This window comes from Athene noctua, chromosome 18 (genome assembly GCF_965140245.1).
Source record: "Athene noctua chromosome 18, bAthNoc1.hap1.1, whole genome shotgun sequence".
Lineage (NCBI taxonomy): Eukaryota > Metazoa > Chordata > Aves > Strigiformes > Strigidae > Athene > Athene noctua.
In genome coordinates, this window is record NC_134054.1 from 7,531,527 (window position 1) to 7,549,033 (window position 17,507).

The window sequence follows — 17,507 nt, forward strand, 5'->3', positions numbered from 1 at the left end:
GGGGAATGAGAAAGGGAAAAAAATTCCTCCCACCTTTTCAGGGCTGATGGAGCCATAAATCAGGTGCGACAGATGAGCGGGGTTTAATTCTTCTCTCAATGTACATGTCTCACACAGCCCTTTCCCTGCTGGGCTGGCAGGGGCGTGGGCAGGGGTGGCTGTGAGTTACAGGCAGCACTGGGCAGGGGAGAGGGTTTTTGGGGAGCGGGACCCGAGGCCATCTGGGCCCAGGACAGTGGCCACTCCTTTACCAGCTCCATCCTGGGATAGGGCTGGGACTACGCGGGGAGATGCCAGCCCTCAGGCCCTCTTTCTGGCTGGTTCAGCATCACCTTCCTGGATGAACATTCCCCCCAAGAAGCCGCTCTAAAGCTCCATTATTATTTTTTTTTTTTTTTTTTTCCTATTTAAAAGCAGCCGTTGGGGTTGCTAGCAGCTACCAAGCAGCCAGGGATGATGGCAGGGGCTGCTCTGGGACATCCAGCCCTGCCCCAGGGATGGCTGCAAAGCCCCAGGGAGGTCAGGAAGGGCCCAGCCACATGTGGCCACATTGGCAATATCTGTCCATCCATCTGTCTGTCAAGCCATCCACCCATCTGGGGTTAATCCCAGCCAGCTCCCCCCCCCCCACCCCCCAGCCTGGCTGCCATCACAGGACGATGCTGGTGCTTTAATTCCCTTTAGTTATTTATCATCGCAATTGTCTCTTAATTGCTTTGGCAGCCCTGCTGAAGCCTCGTGGTGAGGGAGGAAGGTGCTGATATATAAATAAGGGCTGTAAATAAACCTGGTTGAAGGCAAGGGGAGCCTTGCGAGGCTGCCCCAGGAGATGGCACCCATTTGCCCAGGGCAGCGCTCCCCGGCTGGGTACCCTGGACACCTCTGGGGGTGACAGGCAGGTCCCCAGGAGGCTCCAATGTGCTCTGAGGAGCTTTCCCCCAAATTGTGGCTTTCTGGCCCAAGGAAGCCGGCACACACAGCTGCACCTTCGGGGCCAGGGGCCAGACCTGAGCTGGAGTTGGGGTTCTGAGAACAAAAGGGAGCAGAAAAGGTGGGGAAAAAAAAAATTCGAAAATTCCCAACCCATGTTTTAAATTAATTAGTGATGTCCCCAGTGACTCAGCAGAGACCAAATGGATTTGCTTCATGTTTTGTTGAAGGGTTTTGCTGCGGGAGGCTGAGGACAGCGAGGTACAGGGCAAATGGGGGTGCCATGGGTGCCCGTAGGGGATGTGGCCCCAGGAATGGGTGTCAGCACCTGGTGTAAGGCTGGTGTCATTCTGGATGCCCCACGTGGTGGCATTTGCATATCATCTTTATATGCTAACTGGGATGGGAAAGCACTAGTTTTCTCCCATTCCTGGTGCCAGATGCAAACCTAGGAGAGGAGTGGAACGGGACACAGGGGAAGGGGCAGCCTAAAGCACGTGGGAGCTGTGTGACACCCCCCCACCCTGGACCAAGGAAGGGCTGAGCTGCTCCTGCAGCATCCCCTGGCCCTGAGGTGCACCAGGGACAGATCTGCAGGGAAGCAGCAGCCTGGAAGCACCCTCTGGCTGGGCTTTCCAAAGCAGGGGTTGGGTAGTTTAGTGCTTAACAGCCGCTGAGGGATATTATTTCTTTTTGGTGAAATTGTCTAATCAATCACTTTTTAATTCAGCCAGCTCTGGCACCCGTGCCGCCCTGGGACGCTGCGGGCTGCCATTTATGTGCTAAGAGAAATACAGCCAGCTCACTGCTGGCCACCTGCCTCCCAGGCTCGGCCCTGCTGGGGGGGAAGGCAGTGCCCCCCCTGACAAAGCCTCCCCCAGCACCCACCCCCTGCCTCTGCTGGCTCTGCCATCGCCGTGGCATGTTTTATTTTCACCATTCCCATCACTTGGCATCACAAGACCCATCCTGCTGAGGAAAGGGGGAACAAGGCAGGCTCAGCCACAGGGAAGGTTTCCAGTGTCAAGGTGCTGCTATGGGGAGATGGTGGCTCAGGTCAGGGCACAGGGAGCTGGTTAATCATAGACCAGAACAGGTACAGAGCCGGGAAAGAGCTAGTGTGGGTGTGGGGACAGCAGGGTGTTGTCATGCCAATGCCCAAGGATGCTCGAGGGAGAAGCACATGCAGCTGCCCCCCAGTGCCTGCCTCCTGCCAGGGTAACTCGATGGCATGAAACCCCCCCAGGGTCCCTTGGCCCTGCACGGCCAGGGCACAACACGGCCAGGGCCCGCCTGTCCAAACCTGTGTGGGGAGAGGCCAGGGAGCATCTTCCCCCAAACCTTTAAACAGGTCAACCTCTCCCAGACTCTGCTTCTTGGCAAGGTTCAAGCCTTGCCTAAACCTGCCTCTCAGGATCGAGGTTTTTTATTTTTCTTTCCCTGGCCATTGCTCTTCGAAGTGCTGCAAAAGACCAAATCCATCCCCGATGCCAGTTTGTTCTCAGATTTATGGCCCAAGCCCCAAAATCCTCTACTGCTTGTGAGGTCCTTCGAGAGAATCACAGCAGAAAGTGTTTATTTCCATCATAAAGATCTGTTTTAATATTTTAACATAAATCAAGCTGCGCTTTATGGCGATAATAAATTTGTTGGCAGAAACTGCCTTTGCAGCCTGAGGCGGCGGAGCAATTCAATTTGTTTGGTTTTAAGTGTAAAGAGCCGTAATTGAGAAGGGGAAAGTACAGATGTTTTAATTGAGTTTGCAGCTACCGCCCAGAGTCGCAGGAGGCTAATAGAGAAGAAGAGGTGAGGGTCTCCATTAGCCTCCCCGCTTCCCATTTCTCCTTGGCCTGCAGCCCCATCAGTCACAGCCGTCCCCTCCAGGAAGAGCTGCTGACTGCACACACGAGAAGAGGAAAGGGGGGGGAAAAAGAAGCCAGACTAAACCAGATGTATAATGTGCATTTTACTGGTTTTAATCCCATTTTTTGAAAACTAATTAGTCAGGACAAGCATCACGTGAGAATCTGTAATAATGAAGTGTTAGTGTTGATAATGGCCAAATAAAAATAGACTCATTCGTGATGGGTGAGAGGAGGGAGCTCCTGCCCTGCACCGAGCCAGGGACACCCTGCGTCCCCCCGGCCAGCGCTGGCTCCGCTGAGCCGTCCCCTTCCCACTTTCTCCAGTAATTTTTAAGGCATTGTTGTCATGTTTTATATGAAAAATGTTCTCTCTACTGTAGAGCTTCTTTCTGTTAATCACCCCGATTCCTCAGACAGATTTGTTTTGCTGCTGTGCAAGGACAGCGGGTGTCTGGGAGTTTTGTGGTTATTTATTTAAGAAGCACTCATGCTCCTTGGGGACCAGAGTCCTTCTCGGTAAGGTACCCCAGCAAAGGCTGGGGCCAGCACGTGAGCCCTCACTGCGCCACGGCCTCCAAAACCCGGATGGAAGCAGCTCTTAAGAAGTCACTGCCAGAGCGTGCCGAGCAGGAGAGGCGGGCGCCCCGGCCAGGGGGGAGAAGGCACATCTTTAAGTGTAAGAGATTGCAGAAGAGGGTGTGCCAGGTGGGGCTCCCTGCCTGCGCCCACCCCAGGCAAAGCAGGCAGGAGGGCACCCTGCCTCCAACAGGGGCAGGAAGGGAGGGAGACCAAGGGCAACCCCAACAGGGGAAGGGAGGAGGAGAGGAGATGAACTGACAGCGAACAGCCTCATTCGCTGGCTGGCAATGAAATGTGAAGGCAAGAGATTGAAATGGGCACTTGAAGGGAGGGAGGCTGAGCCAAGTGCCTTGCAAAGCACGGGCAGCCAGCGCCATAGGAAAGGCCTCAGCCCCCTCCATAAACCCCCACCTGTGCACTTGTGCACAGGAACAGCCCCCGCCGCCTCTCCAGTTTCCCAAAGGCTCATCAGCATTAAATTCCTCCCTCCGGCTCTGCCCAGCTCCCCGCTGCCTCGCAGGTGGCTCCAAGCTCTGCTGCCCCATGAATTTGTCCTTCAACCCACCTTTTCCTGAGACACCTGCCACATCAGCTTCCCTGGGGCACTTGGGGATGTTTAAGCTCACCAGCGAGGGCTGCCAATGCCTGTTTAGGATCAAGCTGGAGAGGAGGCAAACAGTCCCCCCCAGATCCTCTCCAAGCAGCTTCGCAAGGACACACTGGCGGTGCTCAGGCTCGAGAGGTGCAGGGTTTTGCTTTAAAAGCCATGAAGTGTTTATACAGCTCCAGGTACTTGCGTATTCCCCCAGGAGGAGCACTTCAGGTCATATGGAAACCAGAAAGTCCTACTTGAAAACAGAGCTTGATTAAAAAGAGCTGCAGTTCAAAGCTTGCTTTAGCGAGCGGTGACACTTAATACTGCAGCAAGTGCAGAGGGCAAGAGGATCTAACAGAAGTGACATGCACCTGGCTTTGAACTGGCTTTAATAAGGGGTTTTAAAATATTTCAGGTGAAAACTTTTAAAGTTCTTCCTTTTGTTAGAAAACCCACGATCTTTGCCCAAGGGCCTCAGAGCACAGGACCCAGTGTTTGTCACCGTGTGGTGTTAGAGTGACCCCCAGAAGCAGAGACTCACCCAGAGCACTGGCCACCCAAGGTAACAGGTGGCCCAATTCTCAGATAAGCTGAGCAGGACCAGCCCAAAGCCCACCACAACCCTGTGCAGAAAGAGAAAAGGGGGGGGATTCAAGCCCAGCTCCAGCAGGGTCTCAGTTTTCGCTCTGCCGCAGCGCTGGGGAGCTCTGCTCCTGCAGGCAGGCAGGGCTAAGCCAGGGCACCGCCGCTTCCTCCTGGCACCAGCCCACTCCCTTGAGTTAACACCCACCTTGTTTCAAGGCTCATTACCCAGCGCAGGAGGCTGGAAAAGCATCAGTGTGCACAGCCAGAGCTCTTGCCGGCCTCCCGCGTGTGGGGACTGGGTAATTAGCAGCTCCCCAGCCCACACCAATCCTGACCACTGGAGTCAGGGTCTGGCTGTTGTACCAGCCCCGTGCAAAGGTGGGACAGGGAGAAGGGCTCTGCCAGCTGCATGCAGGAGCCGAGGGACGCAAGGCTGCAGTTTCCTTTCCAGGGGTCAAGAGCTGTGTCTCTGCATGTGTAGGGGCATTGCTCTGTCCGGCTGGGGCTGCCACAGCACAGGAACAGGATCAGAAGTGTGAATGTAAACTCCTGGGCTGGAGAAATCCAGCTCTAAGCAACAGATCCCAGGCAATCCATGGTGCACAAACAGGTTAATGCCTCTAGAAAAAGAAAATGTAACAGAGCACAAAATTATTTTCCTCTGAATTAGGTCTATTCCCACCCTATTTTCTTCCCTCAGCTGGCACAGGAGGTTGGTTTGAAGGGGTCTCAGCAGAAGGAAGAGACTCAGTTCTCCCAAACTCCTGCCAGATTCTGCACAGCACGTCCCTGCCTTTGGGAGAAGGGACATTCAGCCGATTAGTGTAGTGAGCAGCCAAGGCTGTCTGCTCTCTTGTGTGCCGAGACCTGCAGCACACAGAGAGCCACTGTAGGGACAGAGGAAGTGCTGCTCCAACAGAGCTGCAGGCTGAAATGGCTGGACACTGGTTAATCGTGCAGGCTGCCAAGGGCTCAGCCCCATGGCTTTGGATAGCAGGTCTGAGAACCAGGATTGTAACAAGGCTAAATCCACTCCATCCACACCCAAAACGGAGTGAAGAAAGTCTGTGTCCAGGTCTAACCTGTGCCACCAAGCCGACGGCCTGGAAATTTCCCTTCATACTGCCTCTCCCCCACTCCACAGTCCCAGAGTGGGAGCTGAAATGCTGAAGTCTCAGGAGCCCAGGAGGGAGCACGCTGCTACCCCCACGTCAGAGTTTTGACTCGCTCAGGACAATGTTTGCAGTCACAAACACAAAGCAAGAAAAGCCCCATATGAGCACGAACACAATCCAGAAGGTGTGCCGGAAAGGGGAGAGGTGCTTGTTAACCGTCCCGCTGCCGAAAACCAACTGAGTGTCCTTCCGACTGCAGTATGCCAGGAAGGCTGGAATGAGATACTGGATCCCGTTGCCAGCGTAGGCTCCCGTGATCCCCACCAAGGACTCCAGGTCGTGGGTGCAAAAAGCTACCAGCACTGGGGGAATCAGCGTGATGGCAGGAAAGACAATCCTATCCACCACCCATGGGTAGGTCCCCCCTTCTCTGTGGAAAAGGGTCTTCCAGTTGTTGCGCAGGGTCACTGCGATGATGGGGAAGTTGGTGCTGATGGTGAAGACGGGGAAGAGGCCCAGGAAGTAACGAATGAAGGCAACGCTGATGATCTTGCAGTTGGTGAAGTTGAGTGTGTACATGTCCATGAGGGTGTCATTGCGGAAGCAGTAAATGGCAGTGAAGGACAGGAGGCTGTAGAAAGCCAGGATCAGGATGTAATCGAGCAGCACGAGCTTGTTGACATGTTTCTTCTTGGAGATGGGTGTGATGAGGGACGGCAGGGAGTGCTGGCACATGAAGGAGTAGACACACACCCCAAAGAGATTGCGGATACCCGACAGCTGGGCCATGGATGGGTGGCCTTCAGCTTGGCCTCTGCTGATGCGGATAAGGGCCAGAATAATCATGAGGATGAAAGCTGGAGAAAGAGAAGGTTTCAGGTCAAACCCAGGTCTGCACTCCCCACGAGCCTCCTCCCATCAGCACTGGCAGGCTTGGCACCAGTGCTCCCTCCTGCTCCGCGTCTCCTTATCTCTGGGGAAGGTGGTACAGCAAAGGCAAGGCACACAGGAATTAATCACGACTTGCTTTCAGTGCTAGTCAGCAGATACGGGAATGGGTTCGGGACTGCCTTTGGCAGGCATCTCCCTCCAGTCTCCTTCCTGCAGGGACTCACCCTCCCACCCCGATAGCAAACGGCTGCTCCGGGCCCTTCAGAAGTGTAACACTAACACGGCTGGCTGAGCCCCTCGCCCTCAAGGGTCTCAGACCATGGATGCCTCTGCCACGCATCTTGGCTAATTATCACCATTTAAAAATGGCTTGGAGATGTTTGAGCTTTGACCTCTAAAGGAAGAAATGATTAAACCTGGCTGCAGTCAACCCCAGTAATACTCCTACACAGTTGCAATTGGACCAATGTTTCCAAGATCTCACCTACACACACAGGCAGATGCAGGGGAGCAGCAGCTACTACCAAGCTTTCCTGTCCCTGTGATCTGTCAGGCATGATAGAGCAAGAACTAGCCAGCCATTTCCCAGGCAGGAGGAACAGGCTGTCTGTAGTTAATCCCAGGGTGGAGAAGCTAGTCTGGAAGGGACTAAAGGAGCACTGAAAGACTGCTATTAAAATTTATCACTTCTAGGCACAAAGTCTGCTTGTCTACCCTTCACTTATGTCAGGGAAAAGCCTAACAACATTTTACAAAGCTTATCACAAAAAGCAATGTGCTATGGACAAAAATGAATTGAAGAGATTGGGCTAATGCCCTTATTTACTCTGCTGGTGGAAATCTGAGCCAGAAGCAGTTACTGCTAGGCTGTTATTCCTAGCATGGCACATAAAACCAGCAGAAAACTAATTCTGGTGTCACAGAAATCACATCAACCTGGGAAAGATGATCATCAGCTGCTGGAGTTAACAAGGAACAGGGGAAAAAACCCTGCCTGGCAGGGCAGCAAGCAGCAAGATTTACAGTCTGGTGCTGGCAGTAGATGGGCCACTGTGGCTTGCACAGAACTGTCTCCTGCACTGGTCTGAGGCATCAGAGCAGAGCCATGAGTTATCAGGTAATAGAAAAAAATAACAAAATGCTGAGACTACTACTATGGACAACTTTGAATGTCATAAATATAAATACAGAGGAATTAAACAGAGCGGTGCATAGTTGTGTGGCCAAGCCCACAGGAGGCTGGCCACCGGCGCTGTGAGCTGTGCAGGCTCGCAGTGGGGTGACAAGGACGCTGCCTTGCTCTGTGCTCAGCACTGCTCTGCCTGACACAGGCTGGAGGTGGGAAACCCTGCCAGAGTCGGGACCAGGAAAGGTACGTACAGACCAGTTAGTGAGTGCTGCCTCTTCTGTTCCCAGTGAGACCAGATTAACCTTAACTGAACATTGCCTCCCGCACACCCCCGGCACTCTCCAAAATCCAGCTTCTCCTCTCACAGCAATCCTCCTTTTCCTCCTGCAGCAAACACCAGCTACGTGCTGAGCGCTTACCAAGTCACACACCGCATTTCATCTCGTGCTGCCTCAGGAAGCCTCTTGCTTCCAACTGTTTCCCAGTGACACAGCAAGTCTAACAGCTCTCCACAACCACTGGACTGATGACAGCAGATCCATTCCTTCACAGCACCACGGGGGCCTGGGCACTTTGGGAGTGCCAGGCCCTATTTACCCCAAGAGCAGTCACAGAAGGATACAGAAAGCAACAGCTCATTGCTCTGGGGGTGTGCAATTCCCCTCATCTTCACTCAAGTCAGCAAGTGAGGGGCACTGTGAACACAGGTACAGTTGTTGTGCCCCTGCCATTGCTCTCTGGGAGGGGAGATGTTTGCCAGCCCTATCTGCTACAGCAAGATAGCCAGGAAAAGCTGTGTTCCAGGTGGTGTGACATTGGCTGTGCTCCCCAGGGCTGCACAGGCTACAAGGAAGAGGAGAAGGTGCCCTGAGCAACAAGACAAACCAGGTTTGGCAGCTCTGGAAATACACTGAGGCTGTTCCTTCCCTTCTCACTTGGGAGAGGGGGTCAGCCTCTACAGCCCAATCCTGAGCTGGTCCTGTACCTGGACTAGATGTAACTGCAGAAGGCTCACACCTCTTCCCCTGCACACTAGACAGTAAATCTCCACCTGCTCTGCTCAGCAGAGTAAGGAGTGACCTATTTCCATCCCCCAGACTCACTCTCACCATCGGCTCAAAGCCCTGCTTTCCTCACCAGCTAACAGGCTCAGGGAACTTCCAGGCTGGCACCCTGTCCTCAGAGTGTCTCTCCAGTTAGAGACCCACAGGCTCTCCTCTGCCCCAACACGTGCTTTTCTGGCAGGGAGCAGTGAAGGAACAGAATTCCTGTGGATTCCCTAAATGATGGATAGAAGTCTTTGGCTTAAGCAGCTAGAATTTATAACCTTTGTTTATCCTAAAATGCTTCTTTCCAAAATCAAACATATTAAAGTTACGAGGAGTGATGATCCAATTAGCACTGTTTCCAGCAAGGCAAGCTGTGCTGCCCCTGCCCCAGCACTGCTGCTCTGCAGAGGCATGATCCTTGAGAGAGGTGGTGCTGGGCAAACTGCAAACCTCCCCTGCACAATTCCAGTCCCAGAGCAGAGAACAGCAGCCCTGCCCCAATGGTTGTGTTTTCTCTCACTCCCTGTGGCTGGAGTCTCTCACTCCTGGAACTGGAGAGCTAAAACATTTGCATGCCAGATTCATCTGTCTGTCTGTGAGAAGAGGCAAACCCAAAAATGAAACTCAAACCTAGTTATGCTGGATGATAAATCAAGATGAAGAGAAGATGACAGGCTCTGACTGACATGCAGCTTTGAGCAGACAAGAGGCAGCACAGATCCTCAGGCACACACAAAGCTCCTACTTGCATCCTCCTCCACCTAGGACAGCAGGCTGAAGTCAAAGCCACACCACACTATTTAAAGTCACCCACAGTTGACACATCAACTGCCCAATAGTGTTCCTTCACCACAAGGACCCTGGCAAAATCAGACATGGGTTCATAAAAGAGCCCTTGATCTGTTCCTCTACATGCAGGACAGAGGATATAAGCAACGTGCTCCAGGGATGAAACACCTTCAGATTCCCTGACCAAGAGCACCCTGAGCCACAAAGCCAGGTGGGCAGCAATGCTCTCATGGATTGTTAGTACATTATGTGAAAACTTTGTTTTAAGCCTTGCTTTATACAAGTGCTTAAAACACAATCAAGGGTTTTGCTTGTCCTGATTTTTCAACAGTGTCAGACCCACTCCAAACCCACACCCCACAGACAGGCTTGGCAGTCAGCAAGACACTTCTTGTCTCATCGTCTCCCTTCTAGATGTTTGAGCATCATTTTTACTGAAGGATGTAATTGTGGCTGTGGAAAAAAATAAAGAGGGAGTATGCCATAAAGGAAAAGTTGTGATGAATCTCATCACAACTGTCAAACTGCCTCCCCTACAGATGCCTCCTCTCACTCTTTGAGGAGCAAACACTGAGTCTTCTCAAAGCAGACCCTGCAGACAGCTACTGCTGCCTGTCCTGCTCGACTCAGGAGGTGTTGATTCAGATGGGGCAGCTCTGCTATGGTCTTTGCAGGTGGAAGAAGGATGAATATGGATGAGCACACATCCATATAAGAGCACTTTGGGAAATATGAGAGTCTGGGGATATTAAAAAATAAATTTTTGTGAACTTTGATAGAAGCATAACAGACCTGCAGAGGAGCAGTGAAGAAAATTTAGCCATTCTAAGTTAAGGATTGTTTTGCAGAGTCAGAGCAAACACCTTTGTAAATAAAAAATACTGTTTTGTACATGAGCTTTATCTCTGTAGAAAAGCTATTGCAGAAAAAAAAAGTCATCCAAGGCTAAAACATGTTTTTTCCCCTATCATGGTAGGTTCCTGGAAGATGAACTGATGCTCAGAATGAGTTTCTGTCTTAACCCTCCCTTGCATGCCTGGCAAGACACTGCATTTTTGAGATGTTTCACCTGGTGCCCCACTTCTACCTCTCTATTGGCATGTGGAAAATAAGAGAGAAGATCATGAACTGAGCCACACTGGGAAACAGGAAGGAGAGAGAGATGCTCTACCATGTAATTCAGAAAGAGGTGGCTTGACAAAGGGGAAGCAAACTCAGAAGTGAGGTTCTGCAGACCTGCGACACTGGATAGCCTCTGTGACCACAGGAAGGAGGGCTAGGGACAGATGTTGCCTCCCAGGTTCAACAGTGAACTTCAACCTTCAAAGTACTGGTTTCAGATAAATAAGGATGATTTTAGTGGCTTTAGAAAGCATAGGGACAGACAGCCACAAACTAGGGATGAGTCAAAGCCCTACTGGGGGGAAAAAATAGAACAGAACAAAGGTTACATGGCAACCACCAATACGTTGAGTCAGAAAGGTAAAGTCAGAGGGAAGAACAGTCTTGCACACCCATTTACCACAGCTCTCCAACTCTGTCCCTACTCTCATTCCTCCTTCCACAAGGAAAGCCTAGAGAGAACATCACCGTACCCACCTGCCACCCCCTCCCAGGGGTCTGGAGAGGCAGTGGCGTGCAGGCACTCCGCCCTGCTCCCCATGGAGTGGCCCACACCTGGCTGCTCCCCTACCCCAGCCACAGCCATTTGTTTAAGCAGGCGCCACGTTGTGCTGCTGACACGTTTGTGGCAGGGCCATCCGTCACCAGCGGCTGACGGTGTGACAGAGCTTTCTTGTTGAAGCGGAGAATCAATATGCCAGGAAATAATGATAATGAATCACCCTTTCACAACGCATGCCACTTGCTTTCCTTTTCATACATTAGGTGCCATGAAGGATTCCAAAAGGAAGATGTTTTCATGAGCTTCCTGAGCCCATTCTCTTTGGAAGGAAGAAGCTCTCTCCTCACTTTAACCTTGACCCTGGTCCTCCATCAAGCCAAAACACAGCAGACCACTCAAAGCGAGGAACGGATCTCATTCAGTTTGGTAAGCAGTTCTTTCAGGAGAAAGGGCATACATAAAAGAGCATCTCCTCTGTACATGCTGAACAGCACAGCATCATGTCAAGACAGTCCTGCCTTCTGAATCCCTACCCAACACTTGTGTTGTCTGCTTCACTACCAAGGTCTTTCTAGGATGCTGGTGCCCCCCCTCAGAGCCAGTTGCCTTCCATCAGTGTTTTGGGGCAGTTTAAGAGCTCACTGCAACTCTGGAACTGCCAGGCATTATGGATGCTGTGGCATTTAAAGTATTAAAGCATGGCTGAAGTTCACCATGCTGGCAGAACAAAGTATCTGAAATTAAGACACTGATTCTTAAATTTAAAACTCAGCTACCCAGTTTTTCCTGCAGAAGCTTTATCCTGTCACTTGTTCATGACTTCCAACTCTCTGTAAACTCCAGAGCAGCAATTGATAAATTTCTCCAGCCTTCAGAGAAGGTTTCCATATGAAATGTCAGTAAAGACATAACATGAAAACCAGGTTTGCTCCATCAGATGTGGGAGCTGGAGTAGTTAAGGATCAGATTTGGTAATGACAGACCCTAAAACGCTGTCTCTATGAAGATGAAGGATTTATGATTGCAAAGACTGTGGGGCAGGAAGATGTATACGTTCATAGAAGACAGTAATTCTCTGGAGAGAGATGTCAGAAGAAGAGAAGGAAAATTACTTCCAAAAAGAAAGGTAGGAACAAGAGTTGTGGGACATCAGTGTGGCTCTTTCCTCTAACAGAGAGAAGGGACTTGCATGGACAATGTTACCCTCCCTGCCCCAAAGCCTAAGGCAGGGTTTACAAGGCAGGGGACTGTTGCTCATACAGCAGGGGAATTAGCCACATGTTGAGCAGGTTAAGATCACAGAAGTGTTGATGCAGCTTACCAGGAAGGCAAGAAAAAGCCTCTCAGGCACCTCCACTCTTCCTGCCATCTCACCCACTCTGCCAGGTTTGGCTAGCTCCTGCTGCAACTGCCTCAGACCCTACTGCTGCCCTGGCCTTGGGCTGTTTCCTTCACAAAGGGAAACTATTAAAAAGTACCACCAGGACTTTTTGGCTGTCCAAAGCAGTTCAGCAGGGCTTCTCTGCTGTAAAGGCATCATTTCCCCGCTTTTCTTCATCGTCAGGGGCAGGATTTGCTGCACAATAACCAAAATTTATAAGTAGCTTCCTCTACCATGGTAACAATTCTGGCCGTGGAACGGGTAGAGCTGCCCTCTCGCACTCCACATCAGCTGGTCTCCACAGACATCTGCACACCAGCAACAGTTCACAGGGTGAAAAACGGCTCTGCACTCTGGTGTTTATCACGGATGCTTTATCTCAACATATGGGAAGGAAAGAAAAGCCAGCGAGGCTTGTTTTCTTCTGGTGGAAAATTACCCGTGTAGTTTATTGTCCTCTCTCCTCCGGTCACCTCTGGCAGAAGCACCATAAAGCCTCTGCAACTGGGACTCGGCTCTGAGCTCTGCTGTTGACTTGGTCTATTAGCTTTGACAGTCACTTCTCTCTCCACGGGAGAATTTACTCCTCTGTGAGAAGGGAATAACACACACGTTGGTGTTACCATGAGCCTGAGCTAGGGCTGTACATGCTTTGGAAAGCACTATGTGCAGAGCCCTTGCGTCCCATGAAATCCAGGTGCTCTGCAGCCTCAGCCACACCTTCCCCATCCTGCTTTTGGCCCTACCCAGCAAAGTTTTTATCATCTTGTTCCAACACCACACACTCTGAACAGAGAGCAGCTTTGCATGCCACACACCCACTCTGAAAACCTGTGTGGGCACCAGCATCAGGACCCTTCTGCAGGGCTGAACATTACATGCCCTTTCACTTTCAGCTCCCCTCTTCCAGCTCTCAGACTCATCAGTTCGTCTCCTGCTGCCTGGATAAAGTGCTCTTTTCAGGAACGTCAACTCCTCAGGCAGGATCTCAGTGGTCCTGTCCAGCACTGCATGTCACTCTCCATCTGCATACGAAGCTAACAAGGCTCTTTCACTCACACAGGCACTACTTCACCCCACTGCCCCCAAAACCAGCACTGAAACGAGCTCCTCAGATGACAGCTCTAAAAGCAGGCATGACAGAAGCACAGCCTTTTAACTAACTCTTCATAAATATATTCACTCCTTGCTGAATTATTTACCCTGGGCTCTGGCAGCAGGTTTCTCCGCTCCAAAATGGATGCGAGAACATGAAGTCACTTTGTTGAAGAAGCTTATCTGAATGAACATGCAACAGCGTTCTGATTTACAGTTCAATTCCCTCTTCCTTGCCACTCCCATGTGCCCTGCTCTGTGAAAGGAAAGGGACAGAGATTGAAGTGGTCCCTCCTTAAGGTGTTTGCAGAAAGCTCAATTTCTGACGTGGAGAAGAGGCTACCTTGAGGAACGTAGACACTGGCAGACAAATCTCTCTGCAGGAGACTAGAAAGAGAGGACTTCAGATAATTGTCACCCCCTCCTATATCAGCCTCCTCTATAATTCTCTGTGCAGCTGAAAGGACACAGCAGAGTGACTCCGGGTTTCTGCATGATTCAACTCCAGCATGGCTGGTTAAGCCTGCTAAGGATGGCAGCAGCAGTTACTGCAGCAGCTGAAACCTGCTCAAAGTGAGACCAGTCCTCTCCAGAGAAGTGCTGGGGAGTCTTGTAAAGAGCAGGGTTCTGGAGGAGAGCAGAACTACCAGAGAAGTTAGTAGATATTGAAGGTCAGCCTCACCAGCATGCTCTGGAGAGCCCTTTCCAAGTTTCTTCCCTAGAAGCCTTCTACCAAGTATCCTGAAAGGGGACGGGACAGAGAAAGAGATTTATACAGATTTTCTTGCTGTTCTTGTCCATTTTCCCCTCCATCTTACTGACCAGGGGAAAAAGCTAGGGGAGAGATTTTATTTCTGGACATATAATTGTGAGAGCATAGTTTGGGCAGGGTTGGGAATGCTCTGTCTCAAGGGCCGCAGCTACTTCAGTAGATGTGGTATGATCTGACTGTGCTACAGGGAGACAGAACTGAGCCTGCAGCAACCAAACCCAGAAGTTTATTCCTCTATAAAATGTCTCTTTATTAAAATACAATATTTTCTAATAACTACAATACAGCATCAAGAGCAGCACATGGAGCAAATGTCCCACATGGGAGACATTTGCCAGAGACTATTCAATAACAACAGTGATAATCATGCTACCAATGTCTTTAAAGCCAACAGTCCTCACCTATAGAGCTGGGCAGCTCAGGCTGTAACAGGCTGCAATTAATCGGGTTAGCTGCTTAATACACAACAGCCCGATGTTTGCTGCTGAGCTCCACCAAGCCCTGTCCTTTTGTTATCTTTCCTAATCCATATCCTTTCCCATGACGCTGCTAGACAGTTATTATCCAATATTATCCAATAATAAAGAGGTAGGGCTGTGTCCCAGTGAGCTGTGTCCTCTGCTTTGAGAAGTGCATTGGACTTGTCTGGCTCAGTCCTTTTTGCCATGCCGTGCCCTCTGGCAGCTCACCCCTAACACCACCCACTTGATTAGGATTGGAGAAAGGAGGGGAAAAATAAACAGCTAGATATTCAAGTCTCTTTAGGGAGCAATCCATCACCACCACAGATTTAAACCCTCCAGGAAAAAAGAGCCTGAAGTCCAAAGAACAGAACTGAAAATACCAACAGTTCTAATTTATTGATGGCGTAGTTGGTTCAGCCTTCTGCAGGAGACACCCTGTTCCAAGAACCTTGTAAGAGACTTGGAAACAGGCTTTGAAACTGGTAAAGGACTTGGGCTAATAACAGTGCTACAGTTTTGTGAGGCTGAGGTGGAAGGGAGCTGAAAGGAAGGAATTACAGTTTGGGGAGGGAACCCTCCTCACCCCAAGGGGATGATTCATACTTACCTGGTCAACCAGTCTGGGCCCTGTCTCTGCTCTTAATAGCATTGCTCACGAGCTGGGTGAGCCAGCAAGGTTTTATCCCTAACTCAATTCACTGTAAGCACTATTATTAGGATTTAAAACAAGTGATTTTTCCCAACTAGCCCTTTCTTCCATGGAAGCACATCACACAGGCTCCCTGTCATGCCCCTTAGGGTGCCTGTGCTCAGTCTCTCAGGGCAGTTCAGGCCCAAGCAGAAGAGGGCTGACAAAGCAGCCGGAGGAGCTTTTACAGTTGGGAAAGGGACTAAAGCTGGTGTAGGCGAAGCCTTACACACCTGCCAGCTCTGAGAGAACAGAGATCTCTAAGCACAGATAAGGCCAGCAGTTCAAGCACCAACTGCTGCACTGAATTTAACCACTGGCACTCACCCATGCGAGGTGGCAATCAGTTCTGCAGCCAAGTGTGTAAGCTGTTACTCTTCAGAAGACTGCCAACAGCTCGATGCCTCTGGAAGCCCTCTCTCTGCCACCAGCCCCACTCCACCTGGAGACGCAGATCCACCCTCTGTGCTCCTATCAGTCCTGACAGGGAAACGTCTCGCCATGCCACTCTTGTTTCCAGATGAGCTCTCTGTGTTCAGCAGGCCCAGACAGCAAGAGCCCATCTGTCTGGGCTCTCTAGCCCTACAGCACTTGGGCTTGCAAGCTCCTCCTTCAACTTTCTCTTTTTAGAGACTTCAGAGGTGACTGTCCTGGCTAGTCCCTTACCTTGGGAGGAAAAACACAGCCAGATGAAGGGCTGATCCCTGCCACTGCATCTCCATGTTATCTATTTTTAATTTCCAGTTCAGATCTCAGTGTTTAAGACTGTATTTTTCAGAGACAGAATGAATTTTTTTTTTGTCCACGAGATGTGGAAAGAGACCGCTGAAGGCTTTGTTAGCTCATGTGCTGCTTGCAATGAGCACAAGGCTCTGGAAAGAGGCTAGTGACATTTGATTATCACTTAGATCAGGAGAAAGAAGGAAAGCCACTTCCAAAGGCAAGGCTGACACTGTTACAAACACCAGCAGAAGTGACCTTCACACACAGCTAGCTCTCCCTGCTGCCAAGAACCATCCTCTCAGCCACTGTCATCTGAATCACCCGTACACCTGGGGCAGAACAGCTTTACATCAGCCATGGTTGCTCTGAAATCCAGGGGCTTTTCACCAGGGCGGAGAAAAGAGTGTACAGTGGGTCCCACAGTAGGCACATCACAAAGCCTGTACTGACCTCTCAGCTCAAGTAGGCTTGATTTTTTTGAATCATGATGAAACCATGGGTCAGCTTCCCATCCACATCAGGCCAGTGGGCACTAGTAAGCTGAATAAGCCACTGTCCATGTGGGAAGTTTTTACCCAGCACAGCAAACGGGCAAGCTGGCAGTTCTAGTGTTGAGCTCTGCTGCGCAGAGTGCTCTGCAGAAGAACCACCTTCAGCACCACACAGCTAAAACCAACTAAAGGGACATGAAGAAAAGGCACAGATTATAGTAGGACAAAGAATCCACATCTAGCCATTGGCATTCAGGCAGGAAAAGTTCAGGAGACCACAAAACACCAACCAAGACCATTCTTCAGGATCTAAGCTCTCTATGCACTGACAAAAGACCAACCTGTGTTTAACTCACAGCCCTGCTTCTGGAGGAGGGGACACCAGCGATGTGAGGATATGGGAGAAGCCATGGGAGAATCTCAGCAGTTCGGGGTCCATCCTTATCCCAGAATCTGCAGCAAGAGCTTTTCTCTGTTCCCTGCATTGCATGGCTGTTTGATAAACTGTCTTTCCTAATAAATCTATCCCTCATTGTACACATACGGAATCTGTTGCTCTAAGTAGCCACGGAGGTGCTGTCAGGGTCATTAAATATCGGGGCAGCTGTTCCCCAGCGCGCTGAAGCAGGAATCAATCAGGCTAAAGCATGAATTTTCCCTATACTTCTCCAAACACTGTCTTTGTCCCTTTCCATCAAGTGATGAAAAAGAGAAAGAGTTCTGCCTCTACGCCAAGGTTTAG

The 17,507-nt window shown here is 50.6% G+C and overlaps 1 protein-coding gene across 2 annotated transcripts in view; it reads right to left on the reverse strand.

Moving 5' to 3' along the window:
- Nucleotides 1–2,639: 2,639 nt before the first annotated feature.
- TMEM104 (transmembrane protein 104) overlaps nt 2,640–17,507 on the reverse strand; it is a 44,780-nt gene continuing 29,912 nt past the window's right edge. For both annotated transcript variants that reach the window (XM_074922234.1, XM_074922233.1), the window contains exon 10: nt 2,640–6,526. In XM_074922234.1, coding sequence (XP_074778335.1) covers nt 5,766–6,526 — 761 coding nt within the window. In that variant the 3' untranslated portion in view covers nt 2,640–5,765. The remainder of the gene's footprint in view (nt 6,527–17,507) is intronic.